Source organism: Embiotoca jacksoni, unplaced genomic scaffold (genome assembly GCF_022577435.1).
Source record: "Embiotoca jacksoni isolate LCO1_2020_lvr unplaced genomic scaffold, fEmbJac1.0.p SCAF_11, whole genome shotgun sequence".
NCBI classification, from domain to species: Eukaryota; Metazoa; Chordata; class Actinopteri; family Embiotocidae; genus Embiotoca; species Embiotoca jacksoni.
The window spans coordinates 4682112-4701056 of record NW_027185241.1 but is presented as its reverse complement, the minus strand read 5'-3'; the positions used below and the strand labels follow the sequence as shown (position 1 = coordinate 4701056).

Genomic DNA, 18945 nt, shown 5'->3' with positions numbered 1-18945 from the left:
ACAGTCCAAAAACATCATATACAGTACATGCAAGCACATATATGCAAGTAACTTTACCACAAGGCTGTGCTGTGTCAGCTCACTTTTTCTGACCATATCACACACAAACGTAGGCAAATAGCCAAAATTAGAAGCATACAGATCAGCTAATAAATGGACCTCATTGAGAGACACATATGCCTCAGTATATTTTGATATGAAGCCTAAGGACCCTGAGCTGACTGACCCCATCATGCTCGAAGCTCCACTGAAATATCTGCTTTTCTATAGTTTCTATAGGAAAGGTTTGTCACGCTCTTCTGCTGGATGAAGCCTAAACAACTGTAATGTATCTTACTGAGTATTTCCGGACACCAACTGGGAAAATAGTCGATCTTTTTTTTTTTTTTTTTATCTATCTAATTTTCCACTGCCTGACATGGAGCTGCGTCACTCCTCCTCCTCCTCCTCCTGACTCCGTCCTCTCAGCCAATCGGCGCGCTGGGTCTGGGTATGGCCACGCCCACCGCCCGGCTCCGTACTCGCTCTGGAAAAGCTCCAGCAGTATAAATCCATTGTCCGGTACACTGACACAAGTCTGCGGTCGGCCGCTCGCGCTTGCGAAGTATCGTTACTTTTGCTCATCGTTGTAAAACTTTTGCATCCACAATGAGGGAAATTGTGCACATCCAGGCCGGCCAGTGCGGTAACCAGATTGGTGCCAAGGTAAGAAAAGAAAATATTTAGAATTTATGTTTTTTTTCCCCCACAAAATTACGTTGTTTTTTTTTTTGTTTTTTTTTTTGTCTCACAACAGTCTTATTATAAAATACTTTTTGAAAAAATATTTACGTGGCTATGAGGACAAATGATACATTTGGTCTATTGTGCATACATAAAAACAGTTATTGCTGCAAATTATGTCTTTCGTTATCGAAATATAGGCTACCATGAATCAGAAAATATCCCTCATAAATGTAAAAAAAAAAAAAAAAACTGCTCTATTAGTATTTTTCTCATTGAATCCGGAGCACTGCGGTAACTACTAGGTGGGTGTGGAGCAGCGGACCGTGCTTGCTTTCATTGAAACAACGGTATAACGGGGCTCTTGTGTCTTTTTTTCCTCACACAACACCGGGCGTGTCTGGGTCCCAACACTGTTGATTCAGCTGATCTCAAGACATTGTCTGTGGAAAAGAAAGAAACAAAAATCTCAGTCTATTCTTCACTTGTCAGAGCTCCTTAGTCAGTGTATTCTGCACTCTGGTTTCTTTGTCTTGTACAGGCAGAAAAGACTGGTAGGTTATTCCAGACAATGAGTGGGAGCTGGGGTGAGAGGCCTAGTTCATTTTTTTCCCCTGCCAAATTACTGATGAATCAATATCCCATATCGGTTAGATTTTATTTCTGCAGGCTGTAGAGGCAGGCTGCAGTTTAGGCTGTTGAGACAGCAGAGGTGCTGTGGAAGGGTGTGGCATGGATAATTGGCGAAGAAAGAGTAATTTCTCCCTTTTAAAAAGACAGATTGCATTTTCTGAAAGACATCATCTGTGGTTTCAGAATTAAAATTAATTCATTTATCTCTTTTTGTTGATGTGTATATAATTTGAATGCCATTGAAACCATTGTCCACTGAAAAGGTGACTAATGTCTACATAGTCTCAGCACAATACTATGCAGTAGTAAGACTGTTGTCTTACAGTAACAATTGTAGTCTGCTACAGTAGGTCTTCTTGGCCCATTACTATTCCTGCCTCATTATCTCCCTTTGTTTTACAATGGATCGTTTGCTACAGACAGCACAAGTTTAAGAAGAACTTGGAGACCAAATTAGCAATGGCCCATATTTTATGGGATGCTTCATTATTATCATGATGCTCCACTGACAGATGTTCATGTCCTGAAAAGCGGGACCTTTCTTTGTAATCAATGTCTTTCCTCCCCTAACCAAATTTGGAGTAGGGTGGGGGAGGAATGGAGGAAAGAGCTGATGCACAATGGGGGGGGGGGGGGGGGGGGGGGGGAAGTCATCCGGTCGTCCACTGACTTAATGTGCAATTGTTGGTGATGTCTTGGTCAAATCGGTAGAATAATTACTGGAAATAAAAACAATATATGTCCATTTAAAATGTAATTTATTTGAAATTTTATATCAGTTGCACCACAGATTGCCCACCACAGTAAAAGTATTAGTATAGGTTTGTAAAATTGTAGTTTATGCAGTAAATTTATAACCATCTCCCTTTGATCCCACAGGTTCAATTTCTTTGTGTTTGCCAATATGGTGTTAAAATAACCACTAGTAGCCCGGCAGTGAGGATGTCTCTGTTTGTTTCCATTCCCCCAAGACTCATTGACTCAGATGTCCAGTGGATATGATTGACAGAATTGCTGAGAGGCTACATTGTGGTGAATTAGGTCAGGGTGTGGCATAGCTTTCCTGCTTTATTGTCCTCATTCTTTCACTGTGATTATTTATTAGTCCTTACTGATAGCCATCTCAGCTCACTGTCAGCTGTCTGTCAACTTAGGAGCTTTTAGTTGTTTTTGGTTTTTTTACTCTTTGAGCTTCTTTGTCCCGCTGTGCTGTGATCTCATTCATATTAAGGTCACTTTGTCATTTTTGTTTTCAGCGGTCTCATTCAAATGTCATGATACTTAGTTCATAACTGACTCTCAATCTCTTAAGAACTGAGCTGCCATATACCCCGCTTTTCCAGATTACTCTAAATCCTCCTATTGCTGCTGTTGGCAGAAAATCACAGGCTGTATTACAAAGAGATGTCTGACTTGGAATTTATCAAAAAATAAAAAAGTGTATGCAAATGAGTGCCTACAGTATGGTACAGTCAAACCCGTTGACTGGATTTCATGCATAAACACTCTTGAAGATCTGAGTGTGGTCTTTAAAGAGTGAACAAGACATGAATACAGATCAGAAGACAATCAGTGTCTTCAGTGTAATGTGACTGCCTGTAAATGGAATTTATTTTCAATTGGGTCTGCGGAGAGATCTGTAGCTCCTTTGTTCTCCCTCCTTTGCACGTTACATCTGAAAGAACGTCATTCTGCTAAGTCATCAGTTGACAACTGTGGAAATATTAACAGCTACACTGTAGAAAATGGTTTCAGATATGATTTGCTGAAACAGGGAAAAATCCTGTCGCCTTCATCAGAGTGCAAAAATGCAAACTCTACTGTTTTCCTCATTTAAAGTCCTCAGTCCCATAAACCACATGGCTAATAGTAGCTCTGTACTTTCAGTGCAAGTAACTGTCATGTGATACCTTCCATTTTGTGTATGCAGTTCTGGGAAGTGATCAGCGATGAGCACGGCATCGATCCCACAGGGACTTACCACGGAGACAGTGACCTGCAGCTGGACAGGATCAGCGTTTACTATAATGAGGCCACAGGTTAGTTGCCTTCCTAACAACTAATTTATAAATTGATAATGATATTTTATGTGTACATATGTTCAACTTTGCAATTTCATTCCAAAGCATAAGATTAGACACGTTTTTTATAAATTACATTTCTATTGTAATTTCCAACATAGTTCTTTCCTGCATTATTAAACTGATATGCTTTCTTTCCTTTTGCTCGCTCTTTTGCTCGCTCTCTTTCTCTCTCTTTCTCTGTCTCTTTTGCTCTCTCCATGTCTACTTCTCTTGTTCTGTTTCTTGTGGAGGAGGTAAATATGTTCCTCGAGCCATTCTTGTGGATTTGGAGCCTGGCACCATGGACTCCGTGAGGTCTGGACCCTTTGGGCAGATTTTCAGACCTGACAATTTTGTGTTTGGTGAGTGGAATAAAGCCATACTTCATGTTACTGAATGAATAAAGGCTTTGGGAAAAAAAAAATCTCTCACCTGTTCGTTACTTCTTTGCCTTCAGGTCAGAGCGGTGCTGGAAACAACTGGGCCAAGGGTCATTACACAGAGGGAGCTGAGCTGGTGGACTCAGTCCTGGATGTGGTCCGTAAAGAGTCAGAGAGCTGCGACTGCCTGCAGGGCTTCCAGCTCACACACTCTCTCGGTGGTGGAACTGGATCTGGTATGGGAACCCTGCTCATCAGCAAGATCCGTGAGGAGTACCCTGACCGTATCATGAACACCTTCAGTGTAGTGCCTTCCCCCAAGGTAACATACCCTTGTGGTAGCGCAAGGTAGCTTCTTTTGCCTTAGATCTCTCTGCTAAGATCATGAGACTGAATAAAAGTTCTGTGTTTGTGTTTTCAGGTGTCAGACACAGTGGTTGAGCCTTACAATGCCACACTGTCAGTCCACCAGCTTGTAGAGAACACAGATGAAACCTACTGCATTGACAATGAGGCTCTGTATGACATCTGCTTCCGCACTTTGAAATTGACCACACCCACCTACGGAGACCTTAACCACCTGGTGTCCGCCACCATGAGCGGAGTCACCACCTGCCTGCGTTTTCCCGGCCAGCTTAATGCGGATCTCCGCAAACTGGCCGTCAACATGGTGCCTTTCCCCCGTTTGCACTTCTTCATGCCTGGCTTCGCTCCACTGACCAGCAGGGGCAGCCAGCAGTACCGTGCCCTCACAGTTCCCGAGCTCACCCAGCAGGTGTTTGATGCTAAGAACATGATGGCCGCTTGCGACCCACGTCACGGCCGCTACCTCACAGTCGCCGCAGTGTTCCGTGGCCGCATGTCCATGAAGGAGGTCGACGAGCAGATGCTCCACGTGCAGAACAAGAACAGCAGTTACTTTGTTGAATGGATCCCCAACAACGTCAAGACAGCCGTCTGTGACATTCCACCACGCGGCCTCAAGATGGCTGTCACCTTCATCGGCAACAGCACAGCCATCCAGGAGCTGTTCAAGCGCATCTCTGAGCAGTTCACAGCCATGTTCCGCCGAAAGGCCTTCTTGCATTGGTACACAGGTGAAGGTATGGATGAGATGGAATTCACTGAAGCAGAGAGCAACATGAATGACCTGGTATCTGAGTACCAGCAGTACCAGGACGCCACTGCTGAGGAAGAGGGGGAATTTGAAGAGGAGGCTGAAGACGATGCTTGAAGATCAAGATGTGAAGGTTGAGCCATCAATGCCACTACAAAAAAAGAATCAGAAAGGAACCAACCACAAGTAACCGAGGAACTAACATAGTGTCAGTAGCATTGCTAGAATCAAACTTTAGTCTACGTTAGAGAGCCCTTGTCATTAAATGACAATAAATTTGATGAATCAAAACTTGTTTCCTCTCATTTATGCTTTCATATGAAAAATTCGTATTTGTCTGATAAACCAAATACAATTCAGTCTTTTCATTTCAATCATGTTTCAAAGTTCTAGTAAATAAAAAGATTGCTTTTTAAGTGGTATTTCTACAGATGGTTGAATGTTAACACAGTTGAGATGAGCAGTTTCTGTAGTGATACATTCACGTTCTGTTTTCAGCAGCGATGAAAATATAGTTAATTTTGTTAGCATTGATAAGTAGGTGTTGTCAGGTCTGTAAGTATTTAATTAATAAAAAGTAAGGACTTTTCACTGCACTTTTACAGTAGGTTAAATATGGTTGTCAGTTATTATTGGAATACTAAATGAGCTGCTTGGATTTGTTTCTGCTCCGCAAGCATTTTGATGGTTAAGCGCCCACAGCCAATTGAAACATGTTGGAACAAGTTTTTTTTTCTCTGCACCACATTCCCACAACTATCCCAGTACTGAGAAAGAGTCAAAACTGAGAACATGTGTTCATTGCACCCTGACAGGTTTTACATAATCTTAACATGCAAATCAGGACTGTAGCAGCACATTTGTTCGCTGAGTAAATTATAATTTCACATATTTAAGGCAACAATGTTATTTTAACTGCTTCAATTTCTTTGGTACTCAAGTAAAAGCTATTTCATGTTTGCAGATTTGCATTAAAATTCCTGTAGAGAGCGTTGCTCATGTAGAAATTTCACATGCCTTTTCCCCCTGATGGATATCTCCACTGATCACTAAGTAGTATTACTGCAGCTGTATTTGTTAAGAGCCCTTTGATAGTTCTGTCTTAATGTGAGCTACTTATAACTGAATCATTTTGTCGGAAAAACTCAGCAAAGCATACAGGTGTGACTTTAGGTCACATATTAAACATAAGGGCTCCAGACTGTTGCTGGTGGCCAATGCATGCAGCAGCAGTTGTGGCCTTGGTGCATAAATGAGCTGTTGGGCCCCTAATTCTCTCACACAGGCCCCAAGTTTTCTGTGTGGGAATTTTAATTAATATTTAACGTTAGGGATATGATACATATTGTGAGCACAAAATGTAAAAATAAGTAAATGACCTTTTATGACCCAGTGGCCCTAAAGACAACGTATCAATAAAACAGTGCACACCTCACCTTCATTTGTATGGTGCTGGAGTTTCTTACATCTGGGGAAGTGCAACTAAATATTACTGATGACAGAAATATCTTGCTTAGATGCACTTGACAGAAAACTAAACTTGATGGTTTAAAAAAATTATCTTATCTTGAGTCACACTTGAAGATGTGACAGAGGTCTCAGGTCTTACTCTTTTAAATAAATACCATCAAAATTCCCATCTGATATACAAACCTGTGTAAGACAGGAAGACAGGTCGACAGGTCAGTTTAGTATGAGGTTATATTTATTTAGAAGTGTATTGATGTCACTCGGTCCACCGTCTCTGCAAGGTTACTTTAAAACCCCAGTATTTGCCGCGAAAACAAAAAGGATGACGAATGAGGTTCGGGAATTTTTGGTCCAATCAGAGACGTTTTAAGGAGGGAAGAGGTTTGACTCAATTGAGTGTTCCTTAAATTGGCCAATGGTGCTGTCGAATCTCCTTTTTGTGGGCGTGGTTGATTCTTACCAGGATGCGCGTGAACATTTTTGTTTATTATCTCCACTGAGCAACAAAGGAGGCGTGAAAAAGTAGAATTCAGGGTATGGTTTTCCTCTTAAAAACTAAATTGAGCGTATGTGAATACAGAATGGCATGCACCCGCATTGAAAATTAAGCTCATTTGAACAATGACGGTCAAGCCAGTCGTATAAATACGTGTGCTTCCTCTTTATATTTCACGGTAAATGACGAGAGCTAGTCGGAAAAGTTATTTTCTTGAACGTAGAAGCAAATAATGTTGAACTGGAAAACATCAACAATCTCGTTGACAATAACTATAATATTGACATTTGAATAAGGAGGTCGCTGTGACATGAAATTGTGATGATAACGTTTGACTTCTTTTTATTTTGTTTTTATGTTGACCGGAAGTCGGATTGCTGTAACGTGGTTTTAGATATTTTTTTGTATACACGTTTAATACAAATTTGTATCAGCGTAATTTAGCGGTATTTAGCTCGTTGCTCCACACTGATGTTTGCACACAACGGATGAACTATAGCTAACTAGTTAACGGTCCAAGATGAACGTTAAATTACGCTCGAGATACTAAATTAGCCACGTGGGCTAACGTTAGCTGTAAGGAGTTACCTGGTAGTAGTTAACCTGGCTGTGTTTTCAAGGCCAGTTAAAGCTAACGTCGGCAGAATAGCAATCTGCTCTGAATAGCAATCTGTGTTTATGTGTAGCAGTCATCCTGTCTTACCTTCTGTTAGGGGATGGATGCTACTCAGATGATCTGTGACTCAGTCTTGGAGTCTGATGAGAACGAAAATGAAGAGGAGAATGATAATAAGAGGGGGCGACCATTGGCTAAACTGTGCATCTTGAAGAATGAACATATCCCCGAGACAGGTGAGTGCTTACTGCTGCTGGTATTACGCCTATGATCTGTTAAATTATGCTTAGTCTGTGTGACTTACATGAACTGCCTTCACTTTCTATTTTTTTTTTTTTTTTTAATGGATGGTCTTTTTCACCCAGAGTTGCCCCTTTTTTTGGGAAATAACGTGCTGGGCCGTGACCCCAACACCTGCACCCTGCAGTTGCCGGCATCCTCAGTATCCAAGCAGCATGCCACCATCTGCATCTCTGTCTACAGAAGAAGAGGTTGTCATGGTAAAAGGGACATGGAGGCTTTGATGTGGGACCTGGGCAGCATGAATGGGACCCGTAAGGGCCGCTTAAAGCTGACTCCTAATGTACGCTATGCCCTCAGTGAAGGGGACAGTTTGGTGGTGGCGGACATCCCATGTCAGTATGTTAGCTGCGGTGTAGACTCAGTCTCCTTTCAAGAGGACACAGGGACTCCTGTGAGCACAAATTCAGCAGTAAAGGCCAGGTTGGCAGATGCCTCGGGAGAAAAGGGAGGTGACACAAGCACAGGCAACAAGAAATGTGTCAACGGGGGTACAAAGGCTAGAGTGTCATTAAAGCAGACTCCTGTCAGAGCCAGTTGCCTGTCCTTTGAGCAAACTCCAACCCAGCCACAGGGGACCCTGGTCCCAGAATCAGACTCAGATTCGGACAGTGAAAGAGGCAAAATAAGGAGCAAAGCTCTGGGTATGTAAATTATATAAATATGCATATGCAAATTAAGCCCTGCTTTTGTATTTCATGTTTACATGTGCAACTTTGTTATCTTTTACAGTGTCTGATTCTGACTCCCATAAATCCAGTCCCATCCAGTCTACATTCTTGAGCCCCACAAACCAAATCGTCCCTGAAAGGTACATGCGCAAGGGAGAGCTCTTTTTTTTATTTTTTATATATGTATATTTTCAGTAATGGCATATCCAAGCCACAAGTATGTGTCGGTTGATTCAAGCTTTCACTTTCCTACTTGTAATGCTTGTCACCTTGTTTTCCACTATTTTACAGTGAGGATGAAAGTCCCATCACACCGTCCTCCTCCGCTAAAGATAGGCCATACAGACATATCAGCTTCAGCACAGAGGAGACAGATGCAAATGTGGGCCGACAGCAGCTTAAGGAGAAAAAGGCACTTGCAATTGTGGATGACAGTGAAGAGGAGAAAGGAAAGAAGGAAGAAAGAGCAGCACAAGGAGGGACAAAGTCTAAGGAAAGTGGACAACATGTGCCACTGAAACAGGAAAGCAGTGTCAGTCCTACAGGAGAAAATGAATCGCCTGTGTCCACACCAGCACCCTCCACAGATGCGATTCCTGCATTTAACATGGACAGTGACACTGATGTGGAGAGAGAGGAGGAGGAAGAGGAGAAAGAGGAAGAGGTGGCGTCTGCAGGGCCTGTGACCTTGAATACAAAACAACAAGTTGAACAGGCACCAAACTCAGCCCGGTTTCACATGGACAGTGATACAGATGTTGAAGAGGATGAAGATGTTTTAGGTGAAGCTCCTAAAACTCTGCCAAACCCCAAACCTCAGGTTGGTTCAGTTATTCAGCCCGAAAGCATCACTATGGACATTGACACTGAAGTGGAGGATGATGCTGCTGGGTCAGATGCTGCCACAAAAGCAAAAGCCACATCATTTCAGAGTGCACACACAGCTGAGTCTGCTTCTTCACTGCAGCCGAAAGATTTCCACCCAGACGGTGACACAGATGTTGATGACGAGGAAGAAGAAGGAGACTGTGGAACAAATAATAAAAACTCTAAAACAGATGAAACACCAAACAAATCTGATCTAAAACTTGTTGTGCCTGAATCTACCTCTGCTGCTGTTCACAGCCTGCATCTTGACAGCGACACAGATGATGAAGCCATCCCTGCCCCTGCCATCAGTAAACCCTCAGTGGTTGCTGCTGCTACAGAATCATGCTCCACTGCAGGTGCAGATTTGGATATCCTGTCTGACAGTGACACGGATGTGGAGGGCGATCCTCCTCTGGTTGCACCTGTTGTCGTCAAAAACTTGTCAGTCTCTCCTGGAGCCACTTCAGAAGCTCTCCCATCAGATTTGAACGCAGACACAGATGTGGATGGATCCAGCATGCCCACTGCTGGGGTCGGGGCAAATCCAGTTGACCTTAGAGTGGACAGTGATACAGATATGGAAGATAAGGAGGCAGGTGCAGATTTGGATATCCTGTCTGACAGTGACACGGATGTGGAGGGCGATCCTCCTCTGGTTGCACCTGTTGTCGTCAAAAACTTGTCAGTCTCTCCTGGAGCCACTTCAGAAGCTCTCCCATCAGATTTGGACGCAGACACAGATGTGGATGAATCCAGCATGCCCACTGTTGGGGTCGGGGCAAATCCAGTTGACCTTAGAGTGGACAGTGATACAGATATGGAAGATAAGGAGGCAGGTGCAGATTTGGATATCCTGTCTGACAGTGACACGGATGTGGAGGGCGATCCTCCTCTGGTTGCACCTGTTGTGGTCAAAAACTTGTCAGTCTCTCCTGGAGCCACTTCAGAAGCTCTCCCATCAGATTTGGACGCAGACACAGATGTGGATGAATCCAGCATGCCCACTGTTGGGGTCAGGGCAAATCCAGTTGACCTTAGAGTGGACAGTGATACAGATATGGAAGATAAGGAGGCAGATATTGGAGAGGCAGGCGAGGATCAGATCGACAGCCTGCACAGACAAAATACTCCTCGGTTGCTGGTTCCCCTTCTGCCAAACTGCTCTACTCCTGTACTGACATCAGGTAATCAGTCAATCAGTCTTCAAGTAAGAACTCAACTGAATTAATGTAGGCTGCAACTAGGTAATATATTTTCACAGCTTGTTTTATTTGGCCAATAGTTTGCTAACAAACATGATATAGAAAAGCATTAAATACTCAAACTGAAGAAGAAGGAACTGGCGAACTTTTGGCATTTTTGCTGAAAAATAAATAAATCGATCATTAAATTTGTTGTAGATATATCAGTTTTTGTAACTGATCAATTCATTAACTGATACATCTTTGTAGCTATAGAGTAAATGATATATTGATTTTTAATCAATATGATTTCAGTAATTAATTTTTTTATTGCAGAGGTATTTAGCAGTATATTTGTTTTAAATTTCATTAATACTTTATTAATTTATTCTAATTCAATGAGAACAAAACCATTAACTGCAGAAACAACAGCAACTATGAAGAGAAGAATAATACAAATAACATATTTTTAAATGATTCATTTAAAGTGGAAATTCTCATTTTGAACACATCCTGATTCCTGATTCATTGTTTTGCATTTTTAACATCAGGGGCGGTTTCAGAAGGAGAAGTGGAAGAAATGGAGACTCAGGCTTTCCTGATTCCCTCCTCAGGTGCTTTTAAACGGGAGTTAATTACTTTTCATTAAATCATAGGTGTCTCTTTCTAAAATGGTAGGTATGATAACAAATATTTATGTTAATTTATCTTTACTTAATTTTGTTCTTTTTGTCTCTCAGTTGCTGTAAGACCTGCAGTATTGTCTTTCTGCTCGGACAGCCAGGAGGATGACGACTTTGTTGTGTTTGAGACTCCGTCCTTCGCTCATCAGACCCAAGATCATCTGATCAGCATGGAACCAACCCAAGCCTTTTTGTTCGAGTCTCCTGGTGACAAAAAAGATGACAAGTCTAGCGGAGGAGAATCTTTCCAGCTGGGATTGTCTGCCAGCAGCCACCTGCAGCTTCAGGAAAAAGTTCTAGCCGTGGAGAGCACCCAAGCATTTGTCTCTGTGGGAGAGGGTGTGAATCTGGAAGATACTCAACCGTATTCAGCCGTCTCAGCTACAGAAAGAACCTCTGCGGAGAATGACTCAAACCTGGAGGCAACTCAGGCCTACGGAGAGGTCGAGGAGCCTGCCAGGTGTTCAGCACTGTCAGAAAAAGAAGGTCCGGTAGATTGGGCCCTAGAAGCAACGCAGACATATATTTCAGAGTCCTACAGTGACCCAAAGGACAGTACAGATGAAGATGAGGGACAAAACGGTGCTACTACTGAGACTCAGCCTTCAGACTTCCCTACCTCATCCACTCTTGCCATGGCTGAAACCCAACCAATGCCTCTGTTTGTGGGAGAGGAGAGTTTTTCACCAGGAAATCCTGTTTACTCTGTACAGGAAGTTAAACCTAGAAGACAGAATGAAACAGAGAGGGAAGAACATGGGGAGCCTGCTAAACCTCAGGAGAGACTCTTCAGTGAAGCTCAGTCTACAACCGATACGCAGCCCATGTTTACAAGTTACAGTGAGGAAAGTGACGATGAAGACTCGTTTCCACGTCCACGAAAAAGAATAAAAAAGCCATTGCAGCTGGAAGAGGAGCAGATGCAGTCCTTCACTGGTTCTGAAACCCAGCGCAAGCATGTTGATGAAACTCAGCCCATGGCTATATCTGAAGATCATGAAAGTGATGATGCAGACTTAATGTCAGGCCCACGAAAAAGAAAAGAAAAGCGGTTTCATCTTGAAGAAGAGCAGACACAACAGCTCACAAATTCTGAGCTCTCTGTTGCTGAAACCCAACCCATAGCTACATGTGAGGAGGACGATGAAGACTCCATGCCAGGGCCACGAAAAAGGAAAGTGAAGCCACTGCAGCTTGAAGAAGAGGAGACACAACAGCTCACAAATTCTGAGCTCTCTGTTGCTGAAACCCAACCCATAGCTACATGTGAGGAGGATGATGAAGACTCCATGCCAGGGCCACGAAAAAGGAAAGTGAAGCCACTGCAGCTTGAAGAAGAGCAGACACAGCCCCTCACTAGTACTGATATGTCTGCCATTGAAACCCAGACAGTTGTAAGAGGTGAAGAAGAGGAAAATGATGATGAGGACTCCGTTACAGGTCCACGAAAAAAAAAAAAAAAGCAGTTGCACCTTGAAGAAGAGGAGACACAGCCACTTGCCTACCCTGACGTCTCTGCTGTCCAACAGCCTCAGAGAGAGAAGGGGAGACAGTCTGAAGTTGGAACTACTGGAGCCAGTGTTAGAAATTTAAGAGAGACAATGGCAAGATTAAGAGAAGAGGAAGAGCCAGCAGAGTGTTCTGTACCTGCAAAAAGACAGACAAGAGGGGATACTAAAACTCTGCCAAGTACTAGAGGAATGAGAGGAAGAGCCAGGCCTGATGATGATAACAATGAGGAAGAGGTAAAGCAGGCAAAACGGGGTAGAGGAAAGAAAAGTGTGAGGCAACAGAAAGAAGAGGACGAAATGTTTGAAATAAAGAGAAACAAGAAACAAGAAGAAGAGAGACTGGGAGAGGAGAAAGATGTCACAGACCTACGACAACAAGTGGGAGAGAAAACTGAGAAGGAAAGGAGGGAGATTGACAACAGAGAAAGGGAACAAGAGGAGATAGAGAGGCAGCATAGGAGGGAGGAGGGAGAAACATTAGAAAATGAAAGTAAAGTAACAGAAAAACAAGAAAGGCTGCAGACTGAGAGAAAAAGACATGAGTTGGAGAGCGCAGAAAAGGAGAGATTAGAGAGGGAAAGGAAGAAGGAAGAAAAAGAGAGACTACAAAGGGAAAAGGTAGAAAGAGAGGAGAAGGAGAGGTTAGAGAGGGAAATGGCAGAAAAAGAAGAGAAGGAAAGGCTGGAGAGGGAAATGGCAGAAAGAGAAGAGAAGGAAAGGTTGGAGAGGGAAAAGGCTGAAAGAGAAGAGAAGGAACGGTTGGAGAGGGAAAAGGCTGAAAGAGAAGAGAAGGAACGGTTAGAGAGAGAAAAGGCAGAAAGAGTAGAGAAGGAACGGTTAGAGAGAGAAAAGGCAGAAAGAGTAGAGAAGGAAAGGTTGGAGAGGGAAAGAAAGGAGCAAGAAGAAAAAGAATTAGAAGAGAGACTGGAGAGGGAGAGGAATGAAAAAGAACACCAAGCAAGACTGGAGAGGGGAGCGAGGGAAAGGGAAGAAAGAGAGCAATTGGATAAAGAAAAAGAAGCCAAAGAACAATCATTAAAAGAACTACAAGAAGAAGACAAGCCTTCAAGAGGTCGAAGAGCAGCCAGTAGAGCAACTACTGCCCAGTGCACAGCAGAGCCAGAACAAGACAACAATGATTACCCAGCAAGGAGAACCAGATCTCGCTCAAACTCATCCAACTCGGTCAGCTCAGAGATGTCTGCTTCGAGTGTTAACACCCAGGAGAGCAAGGGAAGAGGCCGGGGAAGAGGAACCAAGAGGACCAGTGAGTTGCTCCGGCCAACCCCGGTCAAAAGCAGCAATCGGAGGACGGTGGCGGCAGCGAGGCCACCTGAACGGGGCAGTAATGATATTTGTCTTCAGAGACTCGTTTCAAGGTCTAACTCGTCCAGCTCCCTCAACTCTGAGATCTCTAGCTGCAGTGTGAGCTCTCAAAACAGAGGAAGAGGAGGTATGCAGCGAGGAAGAGGGAGGAAAACAGAATCTGACCACAACTCCGTCCCTGTTGTCGTTAGTCGTAGTGATCAGAGTTCAGCTCCTAAACCGACAGCCAGAGGTAGGAAGAGCAGGAAAACAGAGAGTTCCTCCAGTGAGGTTCTCTATGATGATGATGATGATGATGAAGAGAGGGCAGACTCTCAGCAGGCTGGTACCATTAGGGGGCGTCAGCGAGCCAATGGAAATGGTTCTGCAGCTGCAGTTACACATCAGGAAGACCAGTCAAACCAAGAGGAAGCCTGTGCCAGTGAGGAGTCACTTCAGCCTAAAAGTAAAGTCAGAGGAAGAGGTCACAAAGCAGTAAAGAGTGAAACTTTGGAGGCACCAGTAGCTCCTGCAGCCAGAGATGATGATGAAGCTAAAGACAAAAGAACAAGGAGGAAGAGTGAGCTGGAGGCAAATACAGGAGCAGATTGTAGTCACAGCTCAAAAAATTCTAAAGGGAAAGAGAAAGCCCAAAAAACAGAAGCAGCAGAGGAAGAAAGAGCCGATGAAACAAAAGATGAGACTCGTGCCACTGTCCAAGTGAAGAGAGGAGGGAGAACATCAAGCAGTCAAGTGAAGAACGCAAAAGAATCTGTCCCTGAAGTGGAGGCGAATGAGAGAGAGAAAATGGAGGTGGAGAGTGTCGAGAAGAGAGCCAGAGGTCGGACATCAGTGCTCTTAAAGAAGAAGAACGAGGGGCTGGAAGAAAGTGGAACATCCGTCACCTCTGTGAACCAGGATGCAAATGAGGCATCAGAGGTGACTGAATGACTTCACTTTTAAACACACATTGAAAGATTTATAGACGTAGAACAAGTTGTGTCGATTTGAAAGAAAAATAAATTAAGGCTGAAAGGTAACTATGACAAAATGGAAAGCTGAGTAGTTTATAATTAATGTCCAGGAATCTCTGTTCTCATGAAGGAAGGCTTTTACCTTGGCTGAATGCCACGGTGCATTGCTGAGTCAGCCTTTCGAATCATCATAATTGACTACTGTCAACATCTGGGGCTATCTTTGTTCCCTCCACTCAGTAGAGTGGTCTAATCTGCTCTGCATCACCATTAGTTTGCTAGTGAATTAAGAGGTTTAATGGTCACTCAGTCACTTCCTACACTTAAATTGAATTGCCTTTCTTTACTATTCTGATCATTCTCTTTGTATGTTTTATTCTTTGTCCTTTCCTGTTTGATATTCTTACACTTTTGCTTGCCCTTCCGTTCCCTCGCCCGTTCCTCTCCCGTTTAGCAGCCCCAGACTCCAGCCAGCAGTGCATCCCGGAAGCGACAGGCTTCCACAGACTCCTCTCCTGCGGCAAAGACTCCCCGCTCCTCATCTGCTTCCCCGGCAGCAAGCGTTCGACTACGAGCTGTGAGCCAGGCCTACAAGGTCTGTGTGTTTGTCTTTGTAAACCTGTGGGCATTTGTCTCAAAAGATTGAGCACAAGAGGGATTTTTGGCCTCAATAGAACAGATATTTAAAGAAATAAGGTTATGAAAATACACTTGTGGAGATTTGGATGAAACGATTGATGCCACACTCTGTCTTTAAAGTAGGGTGAAAGAGTGAGGCATGATTAACATAGAAATTGGAATCAGGGGGAAACAACTTGTCTCCTACAAAACCACTAAAGCTGACTAATTAACACCCTGTATCTTCCGTGTTTATTCCTCTCACAGACAGACACGTACCTCTGCAGCAAAATGTTGACGATGTGCCTGGCAGCTACATATAACTCTCTGACTCTTTGATTATTTTTGCTAATCTTTATGCGGATTGGTGAGCTTTAAAGGTGCTAACAGGCTTGTTTCTGACCTTTGGACAGAACCAGGTCAGCTGTTTCTCCTCGTTTCTATACTTTATGCCAAATTAAGCAAACTGGATTCATCTTTGCATCAAAATTTCAGAAAGATACCATATTTCCCAAAGCATCACTTTCATATTCATCTTTACAGTTGGAGCTGTTTAATCAAACTCTTCAGAATTAAACATTCATTTTTTGTTTGTTTGGTGAGAGCAGTTGTCTTGAGCTCTGATGGCACCAAATCACACCTCAGTTAACCTCCAGCAGACGGTCTTGTTAGTCATAGGGAAATTTAAAATGGAAGGCTATGCTTTGCTCTAGTATCAGGAACTACAAACACATGAATTTTAACACCCTCCTTTTCCACATTCTTTTGCCAAATTGGATGCCAGATTACCAGAAATCTGTCCAATGAGCTTCTTGTGTTTTGTGTTTTAACGTGACGCTATCATTTTCCAGGTGCTGTTCACGGGAGTGGTGGATGAAGCCGGAGAGAGAGTGTTGGCTCATTTGGGAGGCAGTATAGCTAAAGGCGTAGCAGACATGAACTGTCTGGTGACTGATAAAGTGCGCAGGACGGTCAAATTCCTGTGTGCAGTGGCTAAAGGCATCCCAGTCGTCACCACAGACTGGCTAGAAAAGGTGAGTTTCTATAGCAGCAATTAGAAAACTTAAGACTAGACTGATACATGAATGCAGTCATACATACATAAACCTCCTCCCCTGTCCTCTCCTGTCTTCAGAGTGGTAAAGCCGGAAGCTTCCTGTCTCCTAATGCATTCCTTGTGAAGGATCCAGAGCAGGAGAAGAAGTTCTGTTTCTGCTTGCAGGAGTCCCTGAGGATTGCCAGCAGTCAGCCTCTCTTACAGGTGGTCACTCATGCCGTTTATTTCTCTGCTTATATTTTTCTCTGAGGTTGACAGTGAGTCAGACACGGGTTTCCCCATTGACAGATGGTACAGGAGTGGTGTGTAATATTGATGGGTAGAAATAGACAGTCATGTTGGGAATCCATCCTCAGTCTATATCGAGTTTGACATCTACCGCCAAGTATCGTTTTTAACTCAGCATCTTTACTGTTGAGTTCGCTCAGATCTATAAGAGAGCAGAGAGTTGATTGTTTATCAGCACTCTGTGACTTGTGGGAAATAATTTTATATTTATTGCAAATGTACCGTGCTTTTCCATCAAATCTGCAGAGATAGATTGATGCAGCATATTGTGCTGATACCAGCTAAAATGAGAGTTTACACACGTTTGACCAACTTCCATTCTCAAGAGCCTTTTATTGGTTTTCTTCATCTTTCTTGCAGGGATTAAATTAAAATGAAGAAAAAAATCTTATTTGTTTACATGTGTACTGTATCTCTTGCCTCATGCTGTCTCTCAGGGATATGAGATCCACGTTACAAAGTCTGTGAAACCAGAACCAGTTCAGATGAAAGACATCATCTCCTCCAGCAGAGCTACCTTTCTATCAAAGATGCCCTCTTCTCCAAAGGTGCCGATTGAGCTTAGAGCCCATCTCATGTCACATAAAGTAGATTAACATTAACACTCCGTCTTGGCATGTTATCACTCCAACTTTATTTTCTGTCGCCTCACTCTCTCTTAGCCTCAGACTGTAGTGATTTCCTGCGAGGAGGACTGGCGGCTGTGCGGCCCGGCTTTGTCAGCGTCTCTCCCTGTCGTCACAGCTGAGTTCATTCTCACTGGGATCCTGCAGCAGAAACTTGATTTTCAGACTCACAAGCTCTCTCCTCCTACGGCGAACCTGCAGCCTGCAGGGGGCAGAGGACGGAGCAGGAGGAATACTTAGTACTGCTGGAATATGCCATAAAAACCTGCACTATATGTCGCTGTGTGTGTACGAAAGCTGTAGTAGTGGGGTCTGTCTAGCATTTGTAGATTGCCTTCCACGTTACACACCATAGGAACACTCGTAAGTCAGCTCTTTGTCTGTATGCAAGACTGACGATTGTATTTGCCAATGCCAATGGCAGCCCTGCGTTAAATGTATAAAAAACTAATTTTACATGCACAACTTTGCCAGAGAGTGACAGATGCCGAGCCTTCTTAATTTCAAAAATCCACTCTCGCTACAGTCTTTTCTCAGCGTATTATCTCTTTTGCCTTGTAAATTGAAATGATGCCATTGTTAAAGCTACGAGCGATGTTGCTGCTATGCAGTGAGAAATAATTGCCCATGAAACATCCTTGTAACTTTCCCCTCTCGTCTTCCCCTCCACTCCAAACCCCTTTTCTACAACAACAACAACAACACAAAAGAAGGAATGAACTCTGTTGCTATTTTGTATGATCGCTAAGAGCTTTAACTCAATCAGCCAGTTTGGCAGGTGACGAACAGTGAAGTGGGAGTTGGATAAATCTTGTTTGGGTTGTGGAATAGTGGAACTGATGAGGTCTGTTTTGAAATCCATCAGCTGCGGTGGTCAGCAGATGAAACAAAGCTTGTTTCCTGTCCTGATAAGCGCATAGTGCCTTTTATACTGAGATAATCATGAACCTATCAGTGTGTTTGTGGTTCCTGTCTCCATTAACCAACAACACCTACTCCATTAAGGCTTCGTCCAATCCTATTACCTCCAGAGTGAGGCACGATGTAGGCACCTAACTGCTGATGCTGCTTGGACATCAATATCTTATCTGTTTGTCCTTGCCATCCACTTATGTACTCTATTCACTGTGTGTATACATGTTTTTATGTATACTGAGTACACATCTGGTTTCCTGTAAACACTTAAACTGTATCTATGCTGTGTCACTGGTGTTTTAACAGTGGACTCGATAGCGTGTACTTTTTAGTTGGCCAGCTAATGACTTCACACCACGTTTGTAATCATGGAAGTTGACTGTATTACTGATGAAAAAAATAAATATTTTCTACTAGCTGTGACCACATGTTCATTTACTTTGCAACA

At 43.3% G+C, this 18945-nt stretch overlaps 2 protein-coding genes across 4 annotated transcripts; both read left to right on the top strand.

Annotated features, from left to right (window-relative positions):
* Positions 1-548: 548 nt before the first annotated feature.
* Positions 549-5507, top strand: tubb5 (tubulin, beta 5). Its single transcript, XM_069142438.1, has 5 exons — positions 549-705; positions 3287-3395; positions 3671-3781; positions 3877-4121; positions 4221-5507. Exons 1-5 carry the CDS (start codon positions 649-651, stop codon positions 5031-5033), a joined length of 1335 nt encoding a protein of 444 aa, XP_068998539.1. The 5' UTR covers positions 549-648; the 3' UTR covers positions 5034-5507.
* Positions 5508-6879: 1372 nt separating this feature from the next.
* mdc1 (mediator of DNA damage checkpoint 1) lies at positions 6880-18907 on the top strand. Of its 3 annotated transcripts, none has more exons than XM_069142430.1 (12): positions 6880-6920; positions 7596-7734; positions 7864-8442; positions 8531-8609; positions 8761-10523; positions 11072-11134; positions 11261-14958; positions 15451-15588; positions 16463-16645; positions 16747-16872; positions 17394-17504; positions 17619-18907. In XM_069142430.1, the coding sequence occupies exons 2-12, from the start codon at positions 7599-7601 to the stop codon at positions 17820-17822; spliced, it is 7080 nt and encodes a 2359-aa protein (XP_068998531.1). In that variant the 5' UTR covers positions 6880-6920; positions 7596-7598; the 3' UTR covers positions 17823-18907. The 3 variants fall into 3 exon arrangements, with proteins under 3 accessions (XP_068998531.1, XP_068998530.1, XP_068998532.1); XM_069142429.1 differs by having other exon boundaries at positions 15448-15588; XM_069142431.1 differs by lacking the exon at positions 11072-11134 and having other exon boundaries at positions 15448-15588.
* Positions 18908-18945: the final 38 nt, after the last annotated feature.

Coding starts and splice junctions, on each gene's coding strand:
- tubb5 (XM_069142438.1), top strand. CDS start 649: ATGAGGGAAATTGTGCACATCCAGGCCGGCCAGTGCGGTAACCAGATT. Junction 706..3,286: donor GTAACCAGATTGGTGCCAAG/GTAAGAAAAGAA, acceptor TTGTGTATGCAG/TTCTGGGAAGTGATCAGCGA. Junction 4,122..4,220: donor GTGTAGTGCCTTCCCCCAAG/GTAACATACCCT, acceptor TTGTGTTTTCAG/GTGTCAGACACAGTGGTTGA.
- mdc1 (XM_069142429.1), top strand. CDS start 7,599: ATGGATGCTACTCAGATGATCTGTGACTCAGTCTTGGAGTCTGATGAG. Junction 8,443..8,530: donor AATAAGGAGCAAAGCTCTGG/GTATGTAAATTA, acceptor TATCTTTTACAG/TGTCTGATTCTGACTCCCAT. Junction 8,610..8,760: donor AACCAAATCGTCCCTGAAAG/GTACATGCGCAA, acceptor ACTATTTTACAG/TGAGGATGAAAGTCCCATCA.